Source organism: Nyctibius grandis, chromosome 11 (genome assembly GCF_013368605.1).
Source record: "Nyctibius grandis isolate bNycGra1 chromosome 11, bNycGra1.pri, whole genome shotgun sequence".
Taxonomy (NCBI): Eukaryota; Metazoa; Chordata; class Aves; order Nyctibiiformes; family Nyctibiidae; genus Nyctibius; species Nyctibius grandis.
Genome location: NC_090668.1, coordinates 17,305,272 through 17,328,902, shown reverse-complemented (window position 1 = coordinate 17,328,902; position 23,631 = coordinate 17,305,272). Strand labels below are relative to the sequence as shown.

The window sequence follows — 23,631 nt, the reverse complement described above, 5'->3', positions numbered from 1 at the left end:
TTCAAGCACCTTTGTGACTGCAGGCCAGACATCCCTAACTATCTTGGATTCAGCTAGCAGGGTAGCTGTATTAACCAAGATCTCATTACAAACATTTATGTCTTGACTGTTTTTTGCAGGCTGCAGTAAGTTACCATGCCTTCCATGGCTATACCAGCTGGCAGTACCCAAACTACGTAAGTATGTTTGTTCAAGCTCTAATAGGGCTGCCATAGAGACATCCCTTGCAAAACAACAGCAATTTATGGAACAACCTTCTAAGGCAGGCAAATATTTAATTTGCTTGAATAATTCATAAATACAGCCTTAATAGGAAACATTTCCATAATGAAAGCAAACAAGCTGGAAAAGAAAAGGCTGCTATTTAAAATAAAAGTTAAGCATTCAAAATCATTCTACTTGTGAAACAAGTAACGGTTCTCTTTCCCGTAAAATACAAAACTGATACGAGTAACTTCTGCCTGTTGCATTAATTGACACACAGAATATTTATTCAGAAAGACCAAGTAGGTGCTAAAGGAGTACAAGGCAATTACAAATTAAAGAAATGGTTATATTCTGGAAAGAAAAGGACAAACCCTTTGCATGGTTATCTGAAACAGAACGCTTTGCAATTAGCAAAGACAAGAGGTAACAAAGTCAGTTGGCACAAGATTTAAGGACTTATTTCCCATTCATTTAACTAAATATCAGAAACTCTTCAAGGACACCTACCTATTCAGTCCTAACCTTCTAGAATTCTTGTCCTTTCCTTTTACAAATCTAAGCAGCCAAATGAAAAGATAACTCATGCATCATGTTTCTCCTTTTCTATCCAAGGTTTCCATTTTTCTTAACTAAAACTTATGTCCTGTGAGGACTTTTTTCCTATTAGTCTTGGTCTGAATCATTTTGGAGCCTTCTGCATCCTAGACACCTGCACACAGCAAAACATTTTGTATATTTTTGCAAGTGTTTTCCTTCACTGAATTCAAGACAACAGGCCAACAATGGGTAGAAATTTCTGCAAGAGTCTGTGAACCTTACACAGGACTGGCAAAGGTAGCTGTGTGCCTAATTCAGAGATTGCAGCTCCCAGCTTAGGATAATCATATAAACTTTTTAATAAGATGTGTTCTAAGGAGGGAAAAAAGACAAATCTTGTTTGGTTTGCAGTGCTTAGTCTTCCACATGTGTTATTTTTGCCTTCTGATTTAAAGAAGATACAATACTGATTTAGATGACTGCTTACATGAGGAACAAAGTAAAACAAATAGTTTAGAAACCCCTAATAGACTTACATCTATTTGCATATAGGTAACCATGGAAAGTACTGGGGAGTAACAAATACATTACAGAAATTAAAATAAATTTAAAAAACAGAGTCAAAAACATTAAGGAGCTAAATTCAGCGCATAGTTTATTTGCAACAAACTAGCTAACCAGCTCTAACTTTAATTACATGTGATAAATCAGAAAGAAAAAAATTAAATTAGGAGTTCCTAATCCTGTGAAAGAAAGTTCAATAGGGCAGTAAATTTTAAAAATTGACACCAACTGCAACAAACATGCCTGTATTTTATTTAAATAAACTATTTTCTCTGTATAAAAGTTGGAAAGGCTTCAGTTTATTAAAACATAAGCCACAGGCATTATAGCATGTAAGAAAAGCGGTGTCAAAGAACAAAGTAAAGATGAAATTTTGAATCTGCTGCATAGAAAATAATCCAGCTGCACTTAGCTGAGTCAGGAGAGAGAGGACGCAGACACAGCTACTTATTTCTACTGAGCGTTCTTTGTTTCTCAGCATGCTCCACAATTTTTTCTTCTACATAAAGTCCCTTTCGCTTTCTTACTGCATTCATGTACTTGCGGGCCTGGTTCTCTGAGTCTGCCTTTTCCCCAAAGTGCAAATATTCTTCCTCAGTGGTTGGTACCCAGAATGGGTCACTTGAAATCATCTATAAAAAGGGAAAAAAAAAATAGTACAAAGGTTTATTAGTACATTTCAGGTAATCAATCTCTGAAGCAGAGCAATCTGAAAGTAGGGCAGATGGAGTTTTCTGGAAAGCCTGCAATTAGCTATTTAAGCAGAAAACAAGAGTTAAGATACCCTATGTAGCATTTGCCTTAAGAAGTCCACAAGAGCTTTCCAAATTCAGTTGCATTTATCTGCATACATTTTTTTTAAAGCAAATTTAATTGCCAGTCAGCAAACAATGCGAAATAACTCAGAAAATTCTCAGTTTTAAGAAGGAATTCCGTATTTAGAATATTATCTCATTACAATTTTATCAGAATTTATAAGAACTGAAAGTTTCTGCTCATTTCTGTGCCCTATGTTCTTCAATCCCTATGAGTTGGACAGATGGTTTAAGAATCATTGTTTCTGGTGCTAACATATTTAGTAGAACGGTTCTTGGAGCTTAATATCTCAGGTGCCCTCCTCTGTTCATCCTATATATCCCACACTTCTCAGACTACCATAGAGAGTATGCCAAAGATGTAGTTATCTTACAAAGTCTTTAAAAGCTTTCCTCATTTCATCCTGCACAGCAAAGCTACAACAGTTTTAATTCCCCAAGAAAGTCTGGAGAGATATTTACTCTCTATCTTGGGACTATGTAGATTTCAGACAAATTCTAGGCTTAATACTTAACTAGCTAGCCAAAGATAACTATTCTGTTACTGTTAGTGACTCTTATATTACTTTAAGAAGTTTTAGGTTTCCAAGTAACTGTTTTAAGACCTAAAGAAAAAGGAGGACCCCCTTTCAATTCTAAGCTCCTAAGAATCCACCTCAGTTCTACTCATGTATTAAACTGTTGCAGGCACCAGAAATTACTCCTAAGTCACTAAGAGTGATCATCAGGTCTTAAGCTCATATAACGTGTATGTGTAATCAAATCTGGGAAACGCTCCCTAGTGAACCGATGTCTGGGTGACCAACCAAAATTGTACAGGGTTATAGTCCCAAGATTTAACTCTACTTCCCATTAGTGGACAATTAACCATAAAATAGAGTAAAAAGTACTGTAGTTAAAGAGCATTAAGGAACTTAGTGAAAAATAACAAGATCACCTTCCAAGAATGCTAAACATGAGCATTAGGAAGGGATAAAATTTACCATATTATGTTACTCGGGTTCTGTTGCAAATTTCAAAAATACTTATTTCACTTAAATGATTGTAGATTTCTTCACAAGATGCAATTACGGGTAATAGATTTTTACTAAAAAAACCAAAGGTAGTACTGTATCCATTTCTTAAACAAAATCCTCATGGAAAAAAAGAATGGAGACAAGTACTAGTTACTGTAAGAAACGTGATAGTTATGACAATAATTGAGGACATCACTCTGTAATCATTTCTGAAATATACAATTTTAGCACAAATATTAATAACTGACAAGGAGGGAACAACTTCCCTAAACTACCAATTTTAGCTTAGTGTTATAAACCTTTTCTAGTGTCATCAACTCTTTATTCTAACAAATAATTCTAATTGGCATATTATATTGCAAAGCAAGCAAAATTTCTTAAAGCTTATTTAAGTTAGACAAACTAGCAAGAACAGGAATTAAAAACCAATGGCTTAAGATGGACCATTTCTCCCAGAAACATCAACAATTGTAAAGTCTTAATTTAATACTTCATGTTAAATAACATCTAACACAATCAAACAAATTACAGTTTATGGGGAGTTAGCAAAATGACTGTGGCAGAAGATGGCTATTTTGTATACGTAACACTGTAGGTTCAATCCTGAAAAATAGTATGTTAAGCCCCTAAACCAACAAAAATAGTTCTACTTTGTTACAGTTAAGCATGTACATAGTACTGGTAAATTAAGTGGAATATTACTTATGTGCTGAAAGTGACATCCATTCTCAGTTATTTAGGTGGGAAATCACTATGCATAGCATTGTCTGGCTGAAAACCAAAAGCACGCAGAGCTCAGAAATAAACAGTATTGAAACTTAGCTTTCCCTTTGTTTCTACATTTATTTTTAACATAAAAGTAAAGACTGTCTAACCATAGAAGAATCTGCCTGAGTCATATCCATTCTGATGTCTTGCACAGGGCCTTATAACCAATGCCTAGAAACTTAAAGGCGATTCCTTGACAGCTTACATCAATAAAAAAAGAATGGGCTCCCTTCTTGGAGAGCCTGGAAGTTTTACCATTATTTTATGCACTAGAAATAAAGAAAAGGGGCAGTGAAGACTACTGGGGTTTTTCCAACTTGGGACAAAAATTGCACGTTGACTTGACAAAGTTGTACTGATGTTCATACCGAACATCTTAATGATAGGAAAACACCAGGGACTTCCCTATTCATGATCTGCCTAAAGAGCTGAACAAACAAAAATTTCAAAGTCCAAGAACACATGAATAAGAAAAGGTGATTCACAGAATCACAGAATCACAGAATCACAGAATGTTAGGGATTGGAAGGGACCTCGAAAGATCATCTAGTCCAATCCCCCTGCCGGGGCAGGATTGCCTAGACCATATCACACAGGAACGCGTCCAGGCGGGTTTTGAATGTCTCCAGAGAAGGAGACTCCACAACCTCTCTGGGCAGCCTGTTCCAGTGTTCAGTCACCCTCACCGTAAAGAAGTTTTTCCTCAAATTTAAGTGGAACCTCCTGTGCTCCAGCTTGCACCCATTGCCCCTTGTCCTGTCAAGGGATGTCACTGAGAAGAGCCTGGCTCCATCCTCTTGACACTTGCCCTTTACATATTTATAAACATTAATGAGGTCACCCCTCAGTCTCCTCTTCTCTAAGCTAAAGAGACCCAGCTCCCTCAGCCTCTCCTCATAAGGGAGATGTTCCACCCCCTTAATCATCTTCGTGGCTCTGCGCTGGACTCTCTCTAGCAGTTCCCTGTCCTTCTTGAACTGAGGGGCCCAGAACTGGACACAATATTCCAGATGTGGCCTCACCAGGGCAGAGTAGAGGGGGAGGAGAACCTCTCTCGACCTGCTGACCACACCCCTTCTAATACACCCCAGGATGCCATTGGCCTTCTTGGCCACAAGGGCACACTGCTGGCTCATGGTCATCCTGTTGTCCACTAGGACCCCCAGGTCCCTTTCCCCTACGCTGCTCTCCAACAGCTCTGTCCCCAACTTGTACTGGTACATGGGGTTGTTCTTGCCCATATGCAGGACTCTACACTTGCCCTTGTTATATTTCATTAAATTTCTCCCCGCCCAACTCTCCAGCCTGTCCAGGTCCCTCTGAATGGCTGCGCAGCCTTCCGGCATCTCAGCCACTCCTCCCGGTTTTGTGTCATCAGCGAACTTGCTGACAGCGCACTCTAATCCCTCATCCAAGTCATTAATGAATATATTGAATAGAACTGGTCCCAGAACCGACCCTTGCGGGACTCCGCTAGACACAGACCTCCAACTGGACTCTGTCCCGCTGACCACTACTCTCTGGCTTCTTTCCTTCAGCCAGTTCACAATCCACCTCACTACCCGATCATCCAGACCACACTTCCTCAGTTTAGCTGCGAGGATGCTGTGGGAGACCGTGTCAAACGCTTTACTGAAATCGAGATAGACCACATCCACAGCTTTACCATCATCTATCCACCGGGTAACATCCTCATAAAAGGCTATCAAGTTGGTTGAGCAAGACTTCCCGTTGGTGAAGCCATGCTGAGTGCCCCTAATGATCCCCCTATCCTTGATGTGCCTAGAGACAGCACCAAGAACAAGTTGCTCCATCACCTTTCCGGGGATGGAGGTGAGGCTGACCGGTCTATAGTTACCCGGGTCCTCCTTCCTGCCCTTTTTGAAGACTGGAGTGACATTCGCTTTCCTCCAGTCCTCAGGCACCTCTCCTGTTGCCCATGACTTAGCAAAGATGATGGAGAGTGGCCTAGCAATGACTTCCGCCAGCTCCCTCAGCACCCGCGGATGCATCCCATCAGGGCCCATGGATTTATGGACATCCAGGTTGCTTAATTGGTCCCTGACCCAGCCCTCATCAACCAAGACAGATTCCTCCTCTATCCTGACTTCTTCTGAGGCCGCAGGGGTCCAGGGCTCCTCAGGACAGCTTCCAACAGTATAGACAGAGGCAAAGAAGGCATTCAGTAACTCCGCCTTCTTTTTATCCTCTGTCTCCAGGACCCCCACCTCATTCATCAGTGGGCCTACATTGCCTCTAGTGTTGGCTTTACCTGCAATGTATTTGAAGAAGCCCTTTCTGTTGTCCTTGACCTCTCTTGCAAGGTTTAATTCCAAGGAGGCCTTAGCTTTCCTAGTTGCCTCCCTACATCCTCTGACAACAGACTTATATTCCTCCCAAGTGGCCAGCCCCTCCTTCCACGATCTGTACACCTTCTTCTTCCACTTGAGTTTGCCCAGCAGTTCCAAATGCTCAATGGATTTGCTCCAGACTCTACTGTTGAGGGAGATTATACAGCTACAAACTACGATGAAAGGCTGTTACCATCCCCTTTGATGGAGGTTTTTTTTTACATTAGCAAGAAATCTAACACCCAGAAGTTATGCCCAGAGAGAAACAGTGAAACAGTGGTTCTTGAAGATGAATACAACAGAGGAGTCCAAAAGTATACAAAATTGAATGTATAGATCTAATCTACCTGCAAATATTTAGATACTGTAGTGATGGATGCTTAAGAAAATCCCCAGGTTTGACAGACTGGCTCTTTCAATAATTTATGAAAGACTTGTTCTACGAATGTTAACTGAAGTTTTGCACTGGATACTGCTTCCACTGATAATAATTCTTTATGCTTCAACAGGTATCTCTAGTTCTCAGGAAAGCTGACATAACAGGAGGTTCAAATGTATGCACTATTTAGTATTTAGTAGCCAGCAAGGGTAGACCTGCAAACTTATTGCAGCACGGGGCTACAGAATCCTGAGTGAACCTTGCACCACTACATGATGCAGAGCAGCACTGTAGAGAGACATAAATTAGGTTTCAAAAGCCACCTCAGTACCCACAGGAGCTAGCTTTGCTTCCCAACATGTGTAAATAATTCAGGCACTACATACTGCTTCTAGAGCAAGTTATGGTGGCCTTTGAAAACTTCTGTTAGAGGATCATGACTATCTCAATGGTGCAGACACACAGCAAAAGATGAGGTTAATTAGAACACGCTACTTGTATTACCACACCCTGGTAAGTAATGAGAAAGAGAAAGCCAGATCTACTGACTCAGCTGTTTATACTCCAAGAAGATAAAAGATGCCAAAAGGAACAAACATTATGAGAAAGACACTGTAAAACCAATGACCTGATGGAATTGTTAGCATTATGGTAAAATATGTTTTAAAATGCCACCATACTATGTGTGATCTGACAACTAGAAAATAAGAGCGTACCTTTTCTTCAGGAACTTCTGCTAGGACTTGGGAATTTTTCTTTATAGCAACATAAACTTGCCTATGCTTATTTATTATTCAACAGCAGAATAATCTGATGGAGACAACAGCAGCCTTAACTGCAAACAGCCCAGAACGAACACATGATTACTTCTCCAAAGTGTGCACGACAAAGCACCAACCAAGGCAGCTACCGCTTCCTAGTTAACACAACCAAATATTTCTATACTACTTCCACAAGGCTCTTCTGAAAACAATTTCTTTTAAAAAGGGAATTACAAATCAAGATTTGTGTAGTGGAATACTGGACTAGCATTTACTCTGTTAGAGAATGAGTATTTTCTCTAAATGCAGCCATATAAAATGCAATACAGTAAAATGAATTAGTGCACAGCAGTTGATGCAATTCTTAAATCTGTTATCGCAAATGCAATTCTTAAGTGATGGAAATGTTCCTTAATAGTATTGTTTAACAGTATCTTCGTTGCTCTACTTTATAAAAGTCTTGGGTGATATAATTGTTTATATATGACTGTAAGCAAATCACTACAATTCCATTGTACTTAAAAGAAAAAAAAAAAACAAAACGATCAAGTACATGCTGAAGAGTGTGTTCCATAGCTCACTGCAGAACTATGAGCCCACTCTAGGTATAAATAAAACGGTGTTTATGACAAAGTCAGCTGGGATTAAGTATTTCAAAAGAAGTGAATAGATTACTTCAAATACTGTACGTGCAAGGGTATTCTTGAGAAAAAGAAATCATTCTAAAGCAAGATGTTTCATTAAATATCACAACTATTCAAACCAAAACACCCAAACAATGAAGTCTCATAAGACTTGTTTGGTAACAGCATGCAGAGCAGCATAGGCAAAACAGCTGTCATTTTCTTTTAGCCTAACCACCTACACATCAATTATTCAGACAATGAATGCCTGTATCTTTATCAGAGACATAATCTGAATACCTGTAATAATTAATCCATAAAAATGCAAATACTATGAGCGTACTATGTTAATACTGAAAGACAATACAGTGTGTACTAAATTCTGCAAATGATTACGTAAGCTAATCAAACTTTTCAATAAGATTTGAGTTAGAGCAGACCACTTCCAATTCAAGAGGACTTGGAATTTTAAGCCTTCATTTGAGGATGATTTATTATTTGCATTTCAGTGGCACCCAGATGGCTCCAATAGTGATCTGGGTCCCATTGTCTAGTGTATTTCACAAAACGATGGTATGAAACAGTCTCTGCCTAAGGCAGCCTAATTATGCAAAACAAGGTTGAGAGAAGCATCAAAAGCAAACAGAAGGGATCTGCCTAGTTCATCCAAAAGGTCAGGCAGATCTGGGAACACAGCCATGTTCCTAGTAGCATTTCCCCTACTGGTCCTTACTGCCTGATGAGGACAGAAAATTTCTTTTGAGCCAAATATCATCAGTGTGGAAAATGCTTTAGTTGGACCATGAATAGAAAGAGCAGTCTTACACTATTCACTGAAGATTTTAAGAGCAGCAAGCAACATTATGGCCTTTGTGAACTGCTTAATAAGAAATTCCAAGAACCACTAAATTCAGTGTGATTGGGCACTACCACAAGCAGCCCCTAGGATGCCAGGAAAAACATGCCAGAAGCTGTTTTTCAAAAAAAAAAAAAACCAAAAAACCAAAACAAAAACCAAAAAACCCAAACTTCAAAAGAACTATTATGCAGAATTTTAAAGATCATACAGGCTTCAGTGTATCAGAATCCTTTCTACCTTACAAAAATTGATGCTAGATAGATACTTCAAGAACATTCACACTTCAAATGGTGTCTGTCACTTACTGATGACATAGACTATGCAACTAAAAGGGTTCAGCTGACATGCATGTCTTAAATGTCTGAAGCAGCCTTGTCAAACGGAAATTACCTCTACCTTTCAGGTAAAACGACAACTTTGCAGAGGTTTACGTGAAATGTGACCTTGAAAAACTGTTATCTGCTGGGTTGTCGGTAATATGCTGGGTAATGCTGTGAAAGTGCTTCTGCACTGACCAAATCCAAAAACGGTGCAAGGCCATTTGGATACTGGCAGGGCGCTTCCGGAACAGAGAACACCAGGCAGGGTACCCAGTAAGACTGAGGTCAGGTGGACTGGGGTGGGCTCTAAACAGTGCCTTGTACATTTTTGGGATGTGGAGCAGGGGCAGGGAGGAGACGACAATCTCAAAAGTGGATGGAGGCTGATTTCTTGATTACACTCCTCTTCAGATCCAGAAAGACCCATTCTGTCAGTAAGTAAACCCTTCCTTGAGTATCCCACACAGGGTAATGCAGAGGTACCCAATGGCTAATTCCTGTATTTAACCCAAGCAGGTACAGAGTCAGGAAAGCAGTGCTGGCAGTGTGGCAGCGCACTACTGCTTAACGCACATACCATACTAGTACCTGTACAGACAGGTAGTTTTCCAAGTCATTCCTTACTTCCACGTGAAAGAAAAGATAAATCCTAGAGTGGTGTTCCAAGATGACATTTGGCAACTTCAAAAGCAATCCCCAATAAACAGTCACTTTCCATCAACCCCAGGTAAAACATAGTGATGCTAGCATATGACTACGAGCTGCCACAACCTGTAACGTAGAACAGTCTGAATTCCATTTTTGAAGTGATTTCTGTACTACAGTCTGGAAATACTTTTTCTCAGCAATATACAATTGAAGAATAGGTAAAAACGTATTACTAGTTTTGCCATTCTGCTTTCACAGGAGCCAGGATCTCAGCCTGTCCTTGAAAGAAAGCAGAATTTAAAATCTCAAGGAAAGATTCTACAAGTTTGTCTCTTTTCTTGGTTGTTGTTCAACCAACTGTGGGGTCTTACTGTTTTTATTCAGTGAAAAACTTTTTGTAACAGGTATCTTATTCCTGTGTAAGCCTTTACAGGTCCCAAATGCTTCCTATTCAGAAAGGAAGAGACTATTCCCTCTGCAGATTCAGCTTCTCCATTTTGCTGCACCCATTCCATCATAGTGGAAAGCAGATATCACCTCCTTTCCTGCTTAGGAGTACTGAGTGACTGTGGGAAGTGCTGAGCACCTGAAACACTTCCACAAAACATCATGCTGGGGATGAGGATTAAGTGGCAGAGGGTGGGAGGAGAAATATCTACAATATGCTAAAGAATTTTACAGAAGCACCTACACATAAATGTTCTTAAAATAAAAACAAGTCACAGTTATTTAGTTAAAACACAAACTTTCACATTGTACCAAATACTTTGTGTACCAGCTTGCCTATTTTATAAATAGCTAATCTCTATACCACATCCTGAAAGGAAAAACAACCCAACAACTAATTTTCAGCCTCCCTTTTTACCAATTGTTTCACTACCCTGTAGTCAAATCTTGGCTTCACAGAATGCTGCCACTTTGCATCACTATAGATCAACTTATGTATCAAACAAACACAATAGTCTTCTCAAGATTATTGTATATACTTTTATACAGGCATTTAAAAGAAAGCATGGAAACAGATTGCTCTCTTCATAACTAACTTGAAAAAAACTCCCAGTTTTATTTCTCTCTGTATTCCTTAAAAGTGTTTTCTCTCAACAGCTCTTCATTATAAATTACAAGGTTTTGCAAAAATACAACTTTAAAAAAAAAAGTGAGCAAGAGAGATGGAAGTTATAAACCCAACGGAAAAGTTCACTTGTTTTGTATCCATAGCCATCTTGCAAAAGCTTAAAAAATCCAAAACAGTATCAGATTCATAACTTCTCATTTTCTTTCAGAGACAGGAGGTTTAAGGGAATACGGAATAACTTATAGTCAAACTTTAGACGTTTAACCTACAGATATGTATTAGGAGTGTAGATTCCCTACAAAGCAAAACGAGCATCCAAAAGTATTTCATAATTCAGAGATCCCATCCACAATACATACAGGGGATGGCCAAAGTCTTAAAATGACTGAAGTCAGATATGAGAACCCCTCTTCCAATAAATATTGTCATAATGAACATTTACACAGTTATAAAATAAACTCATGCAAGTTTATTTTGGCTCAAGAGCATCATCCTTGTTTGTGTCTCAAACTTGACAGCTGAGCTTTAGCCTTGACTTCAGTCAGTAGCTACAAACAGGAATTGGGGAACTGGAAAGAAAAAAGGAGACATGTGGCTCTACTGTTGCATTTTTTCCTATTACTTAAGAAACATGTATTGAGAGAGAAAATTAAAGCCACACCACTACCACTTTTATTTACTATTTTAATTAGCTTCAGATGTCTGGGCCAATACAATGAGCTTTTCATATTTGAAAGGTTCCAGGTTACTCCTAGAATTCATTTACATGCCTAAATTGTCACTGTCACAATGACGTATGTAAAGCTATAGTTCAAATCTAGTATAGATTCACAGATTGTTAAGAGTCTCTCTCATTACCTTAGTCTGCTTCCTGTCTAATGCAGGCCTAACAATCTCATCCAGCAACTTCTATATCAAGCCCTCATCTTCTGAGTTGTAAAATGACTTACAATTCATAAGGAATGAATTAAAATTCAGAATATAAAACTTTCAGATTCAGAATGTCTCATAGTCTTATCACTTATTACATGCAGTCCTTCTCTTACCTTTCTCCAGAACCCCAATGCACTTTCTACGCTATTCTACTTAGAAGGGATACTGAAAAAGAATTCAGATTAAACACGTGTTTACAGTTTGCCCATGCCCCCCGCCCCGAGAATAAGTCTAATAGCCAATCATAACGCAATTTAAAAGCTGTGAGTTAACAGAAATACTATACATTTCACAGCTTTACAAGTAGATCTGTTTGACAATTTCTGTACTTGCTCAGAATTCAGTCAGCATCTGAATAGAGCCACATGCATTATTCTCTTACTATAACACAGATTTCCCAAATGGGATTAGACCTCCATTATTCTAAGCATTGTGCAATCACAAATACCTTCTTGTTCAAAGAACCTTATGATTAAGATAAAACAACATGACTGAGTGCAAGATATAACTGCAAAGAATCAAGAGAGAACAAAGGAAACAGGCTCAGGCAAAAGCATACACTAATTGAAGGTGTATTATTAATTCAAGGATAAAAAAAAAAATACAAGGAGTTCATAATTATCCAGAAGTTATATATTTTAAACTAAGAATTCAGAAGAAAGTTTATACTGAAATCTAAGAAAATAGGGGCAAGTAAACCCAATACACTTAACATTTGCCTAGGGATACCATAAAGGAAAATACTTGACTACCTTTTAAAATTCATTTGTTTAAACTGGGACCAAACTGAAAGCTCCCACTAATGGTTATTTGGTGTCATCTTCTACAGGCAGGAATAAATTGTATAAGCATGACAGAAGAAATTAATAAAAAAGGAGTATCTGACAAGATAGTCCTCAATACGTGTATTGCTCCATTTCCTGGGGCTGAAGTAATATGAACTATACAAAACACACTCATTAACTGGAGAAAAAAATGGTAATTTCATTTCCACAGAGACCAAAACAGCTCCATTTAAACGTGGCTCTATCATTGACCTTCCTGTATTTATAGTCTACACATCACATTAATGAAATATAAGAATAATAACAAAATTAATTCAAACCTCATTTCTTTAAACATACTTTATGCATGTGAGTTCTATGAGATTGTTTAGAAATTTAAAAATACCAAGAAGTATCTATTTTACTCTCTGTAAAACAGGGATAACAACACGTTAGAAGGAATCTGTATAGACAAATACACATCCCAGGTACCCAGCTAATAAGCCAAGCACACTGAGAAAACACCACTAACGGAATTAATTCAGGATGTCATGGAAGGGTTTGGATAGGCTGCAATTAAAGCAGCAACCATACACTCGGTAACTTAGGAAACACAAAACAAAAGCAAGTAGCTACCACACTCCCTTTCTTTAGCAATAAGGAAAAAATAGGATAAAATTACATAGACAATGATAAAATTACATTAACAATGATACACTAGATAATTTGGATTCAAATAAAATGCTCATGTTTATCATGTACGTATATATACCATCACAATTCATCAGTAACGTAGCACTGTCAAAGTCAAGCTTAATACCTGATGAAACCTGATAGGGTTTTTTATTTATTTGGGGTTTTTCTTTTGTTTTATTTTTAGCAGAATACAAAGAAAAAAAAGAAACAGAAAAGCTCCACAAATTTCTCATGTGATCTGAGACACAAAACTATTTTTTCTGGATTCTGTCATACCACCACTAGAGATTCTGAAAATTGTATTTATTTAGCAATTCTGCTGATGATGCAAGAGCAGAATGCACTCCCTCTACCACCGCTGCACAGAGCCAACATTGCTAATAGCTTAGTAAAAGGCTTATTTTGTCACAAAAATATGTGAGCATGACTTTCAATGTGACAAAAAAAACAACTCTCCCCACCAACAGATTTGCCAGGTGGAAGGGTGACTGGCTTACACAATCATTTTTCCTATTATCGCTACATTTTAACATACTAGCTGTAATTATAATCTCTCCTGAGGGTCAGTCTTAGAAAATGTTGCCAGTTGTTCAAATCTCCCTCTCCTATGCGTATCTATAATTATGTGTGATCATTTTCTTATGTGAAATTCATAACATCTGACAGAGTGAACAGATAGGCCAAGGTTTGGGGATAGAAGGGAAGGTCAGAAAGGCAAAGGGTTTATGTTTTTGCTTAGTATGGGAGCACAGTAGCTACAAATCCTAAAGCAACTGGCACAAAAGAATGGTTAGCTGGAATTAACGTCCTTCTGACTGATATTCCTTTAGGGCACTGATATCAGAGGCCGTTCAGACAAAAGACCAGTTAAGCCACAAAACCTCACCAGCTGCACTTCAGATGAGAACATCCCAAACTGACAAAACTACTGTATGCAACACTGCCAGCACTCACTGGTTTGAGACACCTAATCTGTCACTGGCATACACGTAGATCCCTATACTCAAAACGCCGTTGCTTTATCTATTTTTTTGTGCATACATCATCTATGGGGGGTTGCATTTTTTTTTTCCTTTTTCATTCAGTGTAGCTCTGTTTTTCCCTTCCATGGTTCCCTGTAAAGTCAGGCTTAGTTACAAGAAGATTAACTGAATAAGTATTAATATTGAGGGAGGAGAGAGAACTCCCTGGTCCACTGTATCTTCTAACACCAGTAAGGTTCCATTGCCAAGGAAGACATAACATACTTTTCCAAGTGTACTGTTTCAAGGATTCCCAACTCTTTTGATAGCACATGACTTGGATGGTTTGCAGAGATCCTCCTTTTCCATTAGCATCCACATAAAATCCCTGAGGCGGTTAGAACAATTACTAACAAAGAAATACTGCTAGTTAAGTATGTAACAGCTACTGCCTACTAGGACTATCTAGCTACAGGAAATGAGGAAGAATCCACACCATGTGAAAAACCAGCACATACCTCGGAGAGAAACAGTGGTAAACAGACCATAGCTGGCAGCTGCGCGGAGTATTACTGACCTCAAAAATCTGTAGTTGTTTGTATTCAGAGACTTGACATTTGAGGTCACAAAATAAATCAGAAGATGAAACAAAAGAACAAAAAAAAGACTTTCTAATCCATTTACAAAAGTTTCTATGGTCCTAACACTAAATAAAGGAACACCTGACTTGAAAAAAAAAAAACCAAAACACCACAACCCAGGAAGAAAACCAGAAAAACTTAGACTTCAGTTAGTTTTAAAATTTCATGTGAAAAGCTTATACCCACTGCCTCCTGCCCTGGATCGCATTTTTATCTCTTTCAGCGGAGTCTTCCAAGGAGCCCTACAAGGCAGGTTTGTTTGTCTTGAATGAGGAACTCTGATTTACAGCTTTTTATATTTCTCCTTCAAGATCTACTATCCATCCACATCATCAGAACAAAATAAGTGCACTCTCAGCTGGTGACACTCCTTATCAGCTTTCCCACATGCACATTTCCTTTACACTTTCAGTTTCACCTCTTCATTAAGTAACAAAGATGACCAAAGGGAATGATTTTGAGGACACCTCCACTTACCATCACTGAACTTAATTTTGAAAGAATGAAATCTATTCCCTTTGCCTTTAAGTATAAAAATATATGTTGACTTGGAATATATAAGGACAAAAAAAATACCTAGGTGTCTGCTAACCCCTAAAAGGTTAACTTTCATATGCATTAGATTTGTTGTTACATTTTCTATTAGTGGTAGGTTGGGGTTGTGGTTTTTTTTTTTTTCCACTCCCCAAACACATTTACCAGAGAACTCCTTAAAAAAGGCACATAAAATTCAGGAAAACACATTTATGAAGAATCAGTTTCATTTGTGAAGGACTTACCTTCTATTGAAATAAAAAAAGCATCCTATCGAAACAAAATATAAATAAATTTCTGAACAGCACACCTATAAAATCAAATAAGACTAATATAAGGCTACTTTTTTCCTCTCTTCATTTCAAAAAGGAATTAATGTCTTGACCAAAACTTAACCTTTTCTGCTTGTCATTCCAGTCTGCCACATCTACAGGAAATAGATCACCAAAACAGATGGAGTGAATAGATATTTTTACCTCCCAGTGGCTGAACACCAGCTGCGGACTGGCCAGGCCACTAGTTCTCTTCCTGATTTCATCAGCAAAACCAAAGCTTTCTGCTACTGGCAGGACTGCCTTAATAATAAACACATCCGTCCCCTCTTTCATCTCCTCTTGTAACACTCTGCCTTCTCTTTTGGACAAGACAGCATACACACGACCTGCAAAGACACAATTTTGATGAGCTTATCAATATATTTATATTCTGCATCATGAAGAGAAATACATAAATATTTACTTAGGAAACTTCAGCATTAAGTAAAATACGTAATTTCTTTGGCTAAAATTCTTGCCTGTAAGTGGATCAATTAAATGGACCCATTAAATTCAAACAATGTATTCTGCCAGTACAAATTGCAGAACTATACGAGTAACTTTTAATAAATTATTACTACTGCATGGATCTAGATAACGCTTACACTAGGTGCATTTTATACAATCATATGGCTATTTTTTAACAGGCAGTTTGCCAGATTATGTGCCTAACTTCCTTTATTTCCTACAACCAAATATTTGAGAAACATCACTAAGAAATATTACTGTGTTTCAGGAATCATATCTTAGCTACCTTTAGAAGTTTGTCTGGATCACCATATCCCCATATGGTACTTGTCCCAGATACTACAGGGCTATTCTAATCACAGAAAACTTATTTGAAATACTACATATTTGTTATATTTAACATGTTCAATTAGTTTTTTAATTAATTCAGGATTAAGTTAGTCATGGATAATTTTTATTTTTCTTCCCCAAATTAATATTCAATCCATTGAAATACAGTGAATATATCATGAAAGTAGCTGTGAAAATGCCCATGTTCGACTTTACAGTAGGCACTAAGTTAATTTTTTAAAATATTTTTGCAAATTTATGAGCTAAGTATTCTACAGACAAAAACTAGCAAATACATTGTGTCGATCAAGATAATAAAAGCACATAAAAATGTTTTAGGAATGCTTTCATTTACAAATGTGGTTAGTAAGTATTAGATGTACAAATAAACTTTGAAAGTACCCTGTAGTGAAGAACAAGTTTATATCAATTTCTAAGAGGTTCAAATATATTATATTATACCACACTGAAAAAATATGAATGCATACTGTTACGTTTTAAACGTCTGGGCAAAACTGACTCTTACAGGAAATAATTAGAAATTACTTCATAATACATGCCACCTATTCTGACTTGACAGAAAGATATCATTAAAGACTATAGCCACATACATTGATTTGCATATATACTGTAAGCCTTTTGTGAGACACCAGAGGAAATGTTGGAGTGGGTTTATTTGCCTTTATTTTTTAAATACAGAATCTGGTCCTTGTTCAGGGAATTCAGCACAAGCACACAACTAGTACAGTTAAATCTTCCTCTCAGATGCAAGTAATGAAGCATCAGTTCAGCACCAATCATTTCAGAATTTATAGTTCTCTAGTAAAATGTGGGTTGAAGTGTTCTTTCTACCATCACTGATAATTTTATCTGCTCGTGCCCTTACCAGGACCTCCTCACTGTTCTGCTGACTGAACTTCACCTTTATTATGCACAATAGTCGCCTTATTGCTCATGAGGAAATTGAGGAAGTACTTAAGAGTCTATACTTAAAAATCACAAAAAGATTAAGGCATTCTGAAGATAAGTCACTGAGTTTGCCATGCATGTACAGGCTTTGTTAACATAACTAAGCAATTTCAAGTCTATGGAAATTTCAGTGGGTCCAGAAAATTCTCAGATATGAAATGGTCATATCTCAGCACAGCTCACAATTCAGTAACTGCTTTAAAATGCAAGCTTAAACATACACATTGCAAAAGAGCATCACATCATGGTCACTGTACATATACAGTATATGTACCACACAGTACATATTAAAGCCATTTGTTAAAGCAAGTAAGTTCAAAACCACTTTATAGGCTATTAATGATTTGTTTTACTAATTGTTTTAAGTAGGACTTAGAAAACTTTGCACACATATTAATGAGATAAGTAAGGTAACATCACAAAGCACTTTAGATGCACATATTTTATGGCCATAATTCATGGAAGATTATTCTTTGAAAACATAAAAGCCAGAAGACAATTTATAGCTTACTAAATGGTTTCTAGCTACATGTATTTCTCCCAAGCAGTCTGGAGTATTGTCTCACTTAAGGCTTTCACAAAGAAGTTCTATAAGATCTTCAGTTCTACCACTACGGGCAGACTGCAGTATACTGAAGAAATACTAGTTCTACCTCTACACTAATTAGTTGAATGGATTTAGCAGCATCAATCACCAAGAAATACTATAAGATCTTCCTATTCAAAATAGTTAAAACAGGTTTTTTTCCATATTTTGAAAATATGATACTACTTCAAAAACAGCTTCAAGGTGCTGCAACATACAGAATAAGTCTGTGCGTAATAGGCTCACTTTAAAGATGCACTAAGTCCAGCTCCTTAAAATATTGAAGACCTGTTCACCACTTTACTGAAGGACACTTCAGTACGTCAAGGGAAAATGCTGAACAATTTTGGTATTCCTTGCACACTAAAAAAAATGAAACTTCATACTGGAAAGAAATACTGTGGAAGGACAACAGGATCACTGTTGCAAGAGCTTAGGGGTCACCATAAACTTAGCTAACAGGGAAGGAGGAGCTGCTCTTCTGTTCTGGATTCTCCATGCTTTCACTTACACAACTGAGCCAGAGACAATACTATGAATTGATGTGAATTGCCCCCTAAAATGCTGTGATCTAAAATTCTAATAATTTTATTTTTTTAAAAATAAAGACATAAGAATTGCTATCAAAATCTAAAAAAAAAAGCTACAACAGAGTCTGGTAAAGTCCCTTCCCAAGTAAGTTTCACTGACATCAGCAAAATGAAAAGACAGTCTAGCTTTCAGTCTCCAGAACACAAAAGAGAGAAGGGAAGAAGAGCCCAAAAGGCAGGAATAACAACAGGCAAAAGCTAATAATAGTTAAACTTGTGATACTACTTCAGAACATTCTTCAGCTTTTGGGAGTTTACATAGAACTTCCATGAAGCAGGAGTGTGTAAAAATGGATTTTTCTAGTGAACTAACTGTAGGAATGAAATGCTCAAAGTACAACCTACTGGGAAACATCGTGTGTACGTGGGACCCAAGTCTCTTCATGGAACTAATGCTTAACTATGAGGCACAATATTGGTATTCATGTTTACTGAAGTTTATATTACAAAAATTTCCTAAAAAGGCAGCATTTTGTATCTTGCACTTCCAAAAAAGTGTAGCATTGCTATTTATGCATATGTTTCACATAAGCAAGAAGAATGCTAAGTTTTCCTTCAGAATTGTATAAATACTACAGGCATCAGAGAGTCATTGTACAAATGTACTGGAGAACTATAAAAAACTTCTGACAAAACTTTTAATCAAGTTATACTCTCTGATTCAGTCTAATTTATAAAACCTCAGCTTGGAACCCAGAAAGCAAATTCTTGACAAAGGTTTATTTTGTCTGTCTTACCTAAAACTTCTGCAGTAGCCATAATTTCACATGTGTACATTGCTGCCATAAGCCTCTGTGGTTTTGCTTGCAAAGCATAACGACAAGCTTCCTTCATGGTGGCAATCAGTTGTCCAGAGAAGGGACCATAACAATCTGCAAGTAAAACTTCTCCCTTGTGTTTGCTGATTTTCTCAGGTGATTTTGGAACACTTTGACCACTGTCCTGGTGTTCACTTGCACTGCAAACTTCATGAGTGCAACTGCTTGTTAGAGTAGTATCTTCATTTTGTTCATGTTCCATGGCATCACATTCCCCTGAATCCTGACTAGTAGTTGACAGCAGCTCTCCAACTTTATTCATTTCCCATTTTTCCACTGTAAAACAAACACCCATGAGGGGTTCCTCACACATGGGACCTGAAAGCGTAGCCAGCTGAAATCCACTTACGATGCTGTTGTCGAAGTTCCTGTATTTACTTACTTCTTTCACAGTGTTCCCAAGGCACTGCCACACAGACCCTTTATAGCCCTCAAAATTATATAACAAAATATTAGGCCCACACTTGCGTGGTCCAAATGACCAGATCTGATCAACAGCATTTCTCCACTTTCTTCCCTGCAGATTTTGCTCCAACTTTTGTTTGAATTCCTTGATCTTATCAAGAGTCTTCTGATTTATCTCATGGGTTCTTTTATCTTCATTCAGAGATGTGTTGAGTTGCTCCATAGTTCTAATTAAGTCACTGTTTTCCTCAAGAAGTCGAGTTACCTCCTCAGGAAGCGGCACTGCTCTTACACTGAGAGTAGCTTGTTTATTTGGAGTAGATATTGTAACAAGCCCATCTGAATCAACCTGAATTCCTTCAGGAATTTTATTTTGGTCCTCTTTTGTTTGGTGTATGACAGCAACTTTCTGCTGTTTTCCTATTTCTTCGTTCACCATATCAACTTTTGGAGGTCTTGTTATTGTCTCTCGGAATGGTATAATAGGTGCTGATACACTAATCTGTACCTTTGCAAACCTATAAAATAAAGTTTAAAAATTAGTTTAAAAAAATACTTTTAAACTTGGGGGGGAGGGAGGGAGGAAGGTAGGGCAATGGCCTCAATGTGGAACAGATTTTCATGAATAAATCTGATTGCAACACAGATTACTAGATAATGCACTTCAAACTCAAACTCTTAAAAGCATTATATACTTCAAAAAAAAGCATTGCCTCTTATGTCTTCAGAAATATTTGGAAAGGAACTGAAGAAAATAAAAGAAAAAGCATTGCTGTGCCTCTGCATAAATCACCGGTTCACCCACATCTTGGAAACTACGTGCTGTTGTTCTCTCCCCTCACACGAAATACAACAGAACTTAAAGAAAATGAGAATAAGGATGATCAAAGGTATGAAAGTACAAATAGCCTTCAGATGTTTCAAGGATACAACAGAGCTCTGCAAAATCATGAAGGGCATGGGGAAGGCTGATCAGGATTAACTGACCAAACCACAACAGACCCTGAACTGTCCCTGAACTGAAAACGATTAAGGCCCAGGAAAGCATCACGGTTACTCTGTTTTTACTCTTCCCCAGACATCTGCTCTAGGCCACGCTGCTAGAGATACGATACTGAGCAAGGCAGACACCCTATTTGAACCAGTACAGCTGCTGTTACAGTGAGATGCTCTGAAAAGATGAAGCAGTAGGTAAACTGAACAGGCTGTTCTAAAGAAGTGTGGAGCCATGGTTCTATAATCTTGTGGGTTCAGATCCCACAGCTAGGAGCACTTGGAGAGCTGATACTCCTGGTTTCTCCATACTCCTGGCACAGCAGATTCAAATCTGTGCACAACACCATGCTGCCCATGTGCACGAAACTAGCACTGCAGCACAGATGCACAAGGAGGATTAATGTAGGGAAAAAAAGGCCCTGTTGACTTCATGTAGTGGAAGCCACTGTTCTTGCAAACCTAAGGATCATTCATAACTGTGATCTTGTAACAAATATAAGTATACAAGGCACTATTCTGAAGGCAGAAGTCAATGACTGCCCACACTGGAATGCCTTTAACTTGGCTTGAGGAAGGGAACAAGTTTCAAGTGAAATAGCTGCTCCTGAGTATCACCAGATAGGGATACATTCATTATAGAATTATGCCAGATAATTATTTCATGCATAGACATGTCATTATTAGCAGCCTTTTCTCTGCTATAAAGCAAAACACAATCCCTCTCCCTCATACATCCCAAGTAGCTTTATACTGTACAGTCACTTCAATGAAAATTAAGTGGTATTTTTTTTATAAAGTTACTTTTGTGAGTACAGCCTTATACAAAACTAAAACATAAACAAAAGAAACTATGGGAGATAATTAAAATAAACTGACCATTAACTACAGACAAAAATCAAACCATAAATTCTACACCAGAAATCCCTATTATTTCAGGTCATTAAACACTTTTCAGTTTGTTAGAACAGTTTATACTGGAAGATTCTCAGAGATAATAAAACTTCCTAACAGAAGAAAACAAATTTTTAATGCTGTGGATATATTTTATTTTTGGACTAATTAAGAAAAGGTAAATTTAATCTTTGCCTTTAAAGGACCACAGAAAGCACCAAGTAAAATGGGGTGTAAGACAGTAGGTGAAGATTTTGGTCTTTTTCCACGCTAAAAGAAAGGAAAAAATCTTACCAATGCAGTTCAGCCTAACTACAACTAATTTACAGTCTGCTTTGCAAAAGTACTAGCAATTTTTAAAGCAATTATTTTGGGTCAAGAGTTGAAAAATACAAACTAAAAAGCTTTTCTTTTTTCTATTAATCTAAGTTGGGAAATAACCTACACAGTGAAGAAAACCTGTGTTGGAAATAAAAATATTGAGAAAGAAAACAAGTACAGCAGACCACAATAAGACAGAATGACAGAAGTTTCAACAATATTGCAGTATTGGCATTTATAACAGCGATAAAGTATGATTATTAAGGAGCTGATATACTGTTTGCAGCAATGCTATTAACTAACAGCAATTTTTTCAGATTAGTTCATATTTATTAATTATTTGTCTTGAAGTGAGTACTCTGCAGGAAAACTTTCACTACATGTTAAAGGGTATTTCACAAGATGAGAAAATTAATTACTAGTGATTAAAATGCTCTGAAAGTAAAAGCTTCACATCTTTGAGTATGCAAATTTGTTATTTTACCACCCAGCTAGGAAGTGACAGATTTGTTACCTCTTTCACATATTTAATAAACATGTCTATATTTATTCATAAAGGATCACCTGTTTTATCTTCAAGTACAACTTCATGACTTCAAAATACCCTGTATGGTATTTTATGTGTTTACTGTAATCACAGGAGCTGAAAATTGCCAATGGCACCACGGCAAAACCCTGGGTTTTTTAGAACCATGAAATGGATATTTATTAAGTGCACATAATCATCATCTTGTTCAAATACATTCAGGACTTAACTCAGCTGAAGATACTGGAATGCTGAAAGCTTCCCATCAGATCTGGAAAATAGCCTGTATTTTTCACCTAATCTAAAGGGGAAAAACAACAGCCTCATAGCAAAATCTCCCAGGAAACACCTTCTTTGGAAAAGAAAGGTTCCTACCACTGGTAAAATGGTAATCCTGTGTCTGCAAAGATTTGTGTCAGCCTTTTCTAGCTATATAATCCATAAAAATTACACTCTACTGATTATTATCTCACTGCTACAATTACAACATGTGGTATAGCAAGCTAGCACCAGATCAATGGAGAATGGGTTTTGGTTTATCGTTTGGGTATGAAGGCATAAAAATAATGTTTGATACTATCAGCTGAATTAGGCTCAGTTTTTAAAACCTATGTAGAAAACAAGATCATAATTGGAATGACCTGTTTCTAAGGCCCAGATGTTATTTACCTTTATTTATATGATATTCCTGCTAATTAATGTTTATATAGAACTATTTTACGATACAAATAGAAAGTTAGTTTTTGGATAAGGATAAGTCACTGATCCCTGTAAAGGAGGTGCAGTTAGATTTTTTTCATGCTGCTGTAGTTCACATTCAAAACCAAAATTAATGAAAAATCATGTTCCAGTATGCGTGACTTAGAAGATTAACTACTTACATGACTGCATGGACATCTGTGAGGCTAATACGGTGCATTCAGGAACACTCATAATTCAGCTCTATCTCATTCTAAAGCGGAAA

The 23,631-nt window shown here is 37.4% G+C and overlaps 1 protein-coding gene across 1 annotated transcript in view; it reads right to left on the bottom strand.

The window, feature by feature from the left end:
- Positions 1–390: 390 nt before the first annotated feature.
- Positions 391–23,631, bottom strand: part of EFL1 (elongation factor like GTPase 1) — an 82,716-nt gene continuing 59,475 nt past the window's right edge. Inside the window, exons 18-20 of the mRNA XM_068410135.1 lie at positions 19,448–20,451; positions 15,930–16,114; positions 391–1,940 (exon numbers count right to left, since the gene is read on the bottom strand). Coding sequence (XP_068266236.1) covers positions 1,752–1,940; positions 15,930–16,114; positions 19,448–20,451 — 1,378 coding nt within the window. The 3' untranslated portion in view covers positions 391–1,751. The remainder of the gene's footprint in view (positions 1,941–15,929; positions 16,115–19,447; positions 20,452–23,631) is intronic.